Source organism: Benincasa hispida, chromosome 10 (genome assembly GCF_009727055.1).
Source record: "Benincasa hispida cultivar B227 chromosome 10, ASM972705v1, whole genome shotgun sequence".
Taxonomy (NCBI): Eukaryota; Viridiplantae; Streptophyta; class Magnoliopsida; order Cucurbitales; family Cucurbitaceae; genus Benincasa; species Benincasa hispida.
In genome coordinates, this window is record NC_052358.1 from 25,585,851 (window position 1) to 25,588,280 (window position 2,430).

The 2,430-nt window shown below is 47.4% G+C and overlaps 1 protein-coding gene across 1 annotated transcript; it reads right to left on the reverse strand.

Moving 5' to 3' along the window:
* Positions 1 to 976: 976 nt before the first annotated feature.
* LOC120088994 (protein PXR1-like) lies at positions 977 to 1,625 on the reverse strand. The gene is made up of 2 exons (XM_039046432.1): positions 1,568 to 1,625; positions 977 to 1,500 (listed from the first exon to the last, which is right to left on the reverse strand). Exons 1-2 carry the CDS (start codon positions 1,623 to 1,625, stop codon positions 977 to 979), a joined length of 582 nt encoding a protein of 193 aa, XP_038902360.1.
* Between the last annotated feature and the right edge of the window lie 805 nt (positions 1,626 to 2,430).

The following is a 2,430-nucleotide window of genomic DNA, read 5'->3' on the forward strand; positions in this document are numbered from 1 at the left end:
GACCATCGTGTGCCCGATTGCGCTAGTACCCTTAGCGCGTCTTCCATCAGTTCTTCTGTAGGATCATCAATAACCTTGTTCCCTGGTGCACCAGGGTTGTCCTTCATCTGATATATCTCATTGATGTCCTTTGCGCTGAAGTGTACTGTCTCTCCCTTAAAAGTCACCGCATCCCTATTTCCGTACAGACTCTCGCGGTAGAAGTCCCGCACTACTTGAGGCATGATGATGGATGGGCACTGACAGAACGTGTCCCACCCATGCTCCACAATGACGCTCGTGATGAGCTCAGGTAGTGGAGTCAGCGCAGGATAGAAGCCCATCTCAATCAACATGTCATCGTTTTCTTTTCTTTTTGATGATCGCTTCCTTACCGATGCAGGCTCACTGCTTTCTACTACGTCCTTGCCTTTTGCCTATGCAAGTTCAGCTGCTTGCCTTAGTCATTTCTCCCGCTCCATGCGCTGTTCTTCTTTCTCGCATTCAGCGAGTTCCTTGCCCTTGCTCTTATATAAGCGCTTCTTGTTAACTTCGCACTTCCTCCTCTTCTCCTCCAAAAACAATCTCTCATCTTCTTCCTTCTTCCTCCTCTTTTTTTCTTCTTCTTCTCTCTCTTCTCTTTCAAACTCTTCTTCAAACTGCTCAGAGGCCAGCAATAGGCGTTGTTCCTACTCGCGCTTCCAGATCCCTTCAAGTCGGGCAAGCTCATTATTGCTTCGCATCTCCTCAAACTCCAATCTTCTTCTTCTATTCCCCTCTGCAATGATGAGCTTGCCCCTCTCCATCTTTTCTTGCTTCTCTTATTCTTCTTTTATTTTTCTCTCCTCCTCTTCCAAAGCTAAAATAAAACTTTGAGGGTCGATGTTGGACCTTTGCGACGCATTCTCCTTGCGACGCTGCATTAGGGGGGTTCTCTCTGTTTCTTCTCCTTCATCTGCTACAACTAATTGTGTTGCTTCAGGTTGCACCGGTTCCATCAGTTTCGTCGTTTCCCCCTATCCTCTCTTATGGAGGTTGATTCTCCATACTTCTCAGGGCTCAGAGCCCTCTGTCTTGCTTCTTCTTCTTCTCTTAGGCGCATTTTTTCACGTCGGCGTAATTTTCTCTCCTCTTTCTCCTTCTTCTTCCTCTTTTTCTTGGCCTCTTCGTCTTCATCATCATCCTTTTTCTCTTTATTCTTTCTTGCCTTGTGATGATGTGAAGACTCCGCCTTTCCAGCCTTCTTTCCCTTGCTCTTCTTCTTGTTCTTATCTTTCTTCTCAGCCTCTGCTGGCTGCTTCTCTCTCTTCTTCTCTTCCTTCTCGACCTCTGCTCGCTTCTTCTTATCTTCCTTCTCGGCCTCTGCTGGCTGCACACCCCCTGCAACCTCCTCCATCGCAATGTCAGGGGTCACCAATGTAACCTCCGCTTCTCTGGCCTCCTCGACTGTGATCTCTTCTTCTTCTCTTTGCTTGATCGAAATTTCCTCGTCTTCTTTTCTTGGAGGCTCTTGATAATTTTCTGCGATGAAAATCACCTTCTGAGTCTCTGGGACCAGGACATCATTTTCCTTTTCTTCTTCTTCCACCCACCACTACTCCATCCTTTACTGTTTCATCTGCCACTACTGCCACCTCCTCCTCCATAGGCAGTGGTTAGATTACAACCCCTGCCTCGGGCAGTTCTCCTCCTTGCTCAAAGTAGTGAGGATGTTGCCAAACACCTCTGTATCATCTCGTCTCTTCCTTTTGCTTTTAGTAGAGACGGAGGGTGTAGGCATGCTCTCGGTGCTTCCTTCTCTCTTGAACACAGGAGGCCTGACGGCCAAAGGGTTTCTCCGGGTTCTTCCAGCGAGTCTAGATACAGTGCGGGCTTGGGCAGAAAGCCGGCGACTGGCAGCCAGGAATGCTACCTCTCGCATGGTTGCTTGGTCAGGGGTGGAAGGTGAAGTGGATTGGTTTGGGGTTTGGTCAGCCATGGAATCGAGCTTGGAAAGGTTTGATGAGAATTCGAGTTTCTGGGGAGAAAGAAAGATTCAGAATGCAAAATGCTAGGGTTTCTAAGTTTGCCAACGTAGGGTAAAAGATTTCCAACGAAGGGGGAGGTTGTATTTATAGGTTGGGCCGTGGTGGGGCCCACGCGATTTTCACGGCGACTGGCCTCAAGCAGCTCAACAGGTGCATCGTTCCACCTCCCTCATTTATGGATTTTCAAATAAAGCATCCTTTCGTCTGCCAAGTTATAATTTCTTGGGGATACGAATCGATTGGACTTCTTCCCACATTGCCAAACGACTTTTTCTTTAATATTTTATTTGAATGGACACATGATAAAGCATAATGCATTTTGTTCACTAACGCAACTGTATCTTTGCAGAGGATGGGCAACAACGCATATATCCCCGCAACACACCCCTTAGCCAATGCATTTCTGGAGGATACCTCAACATAG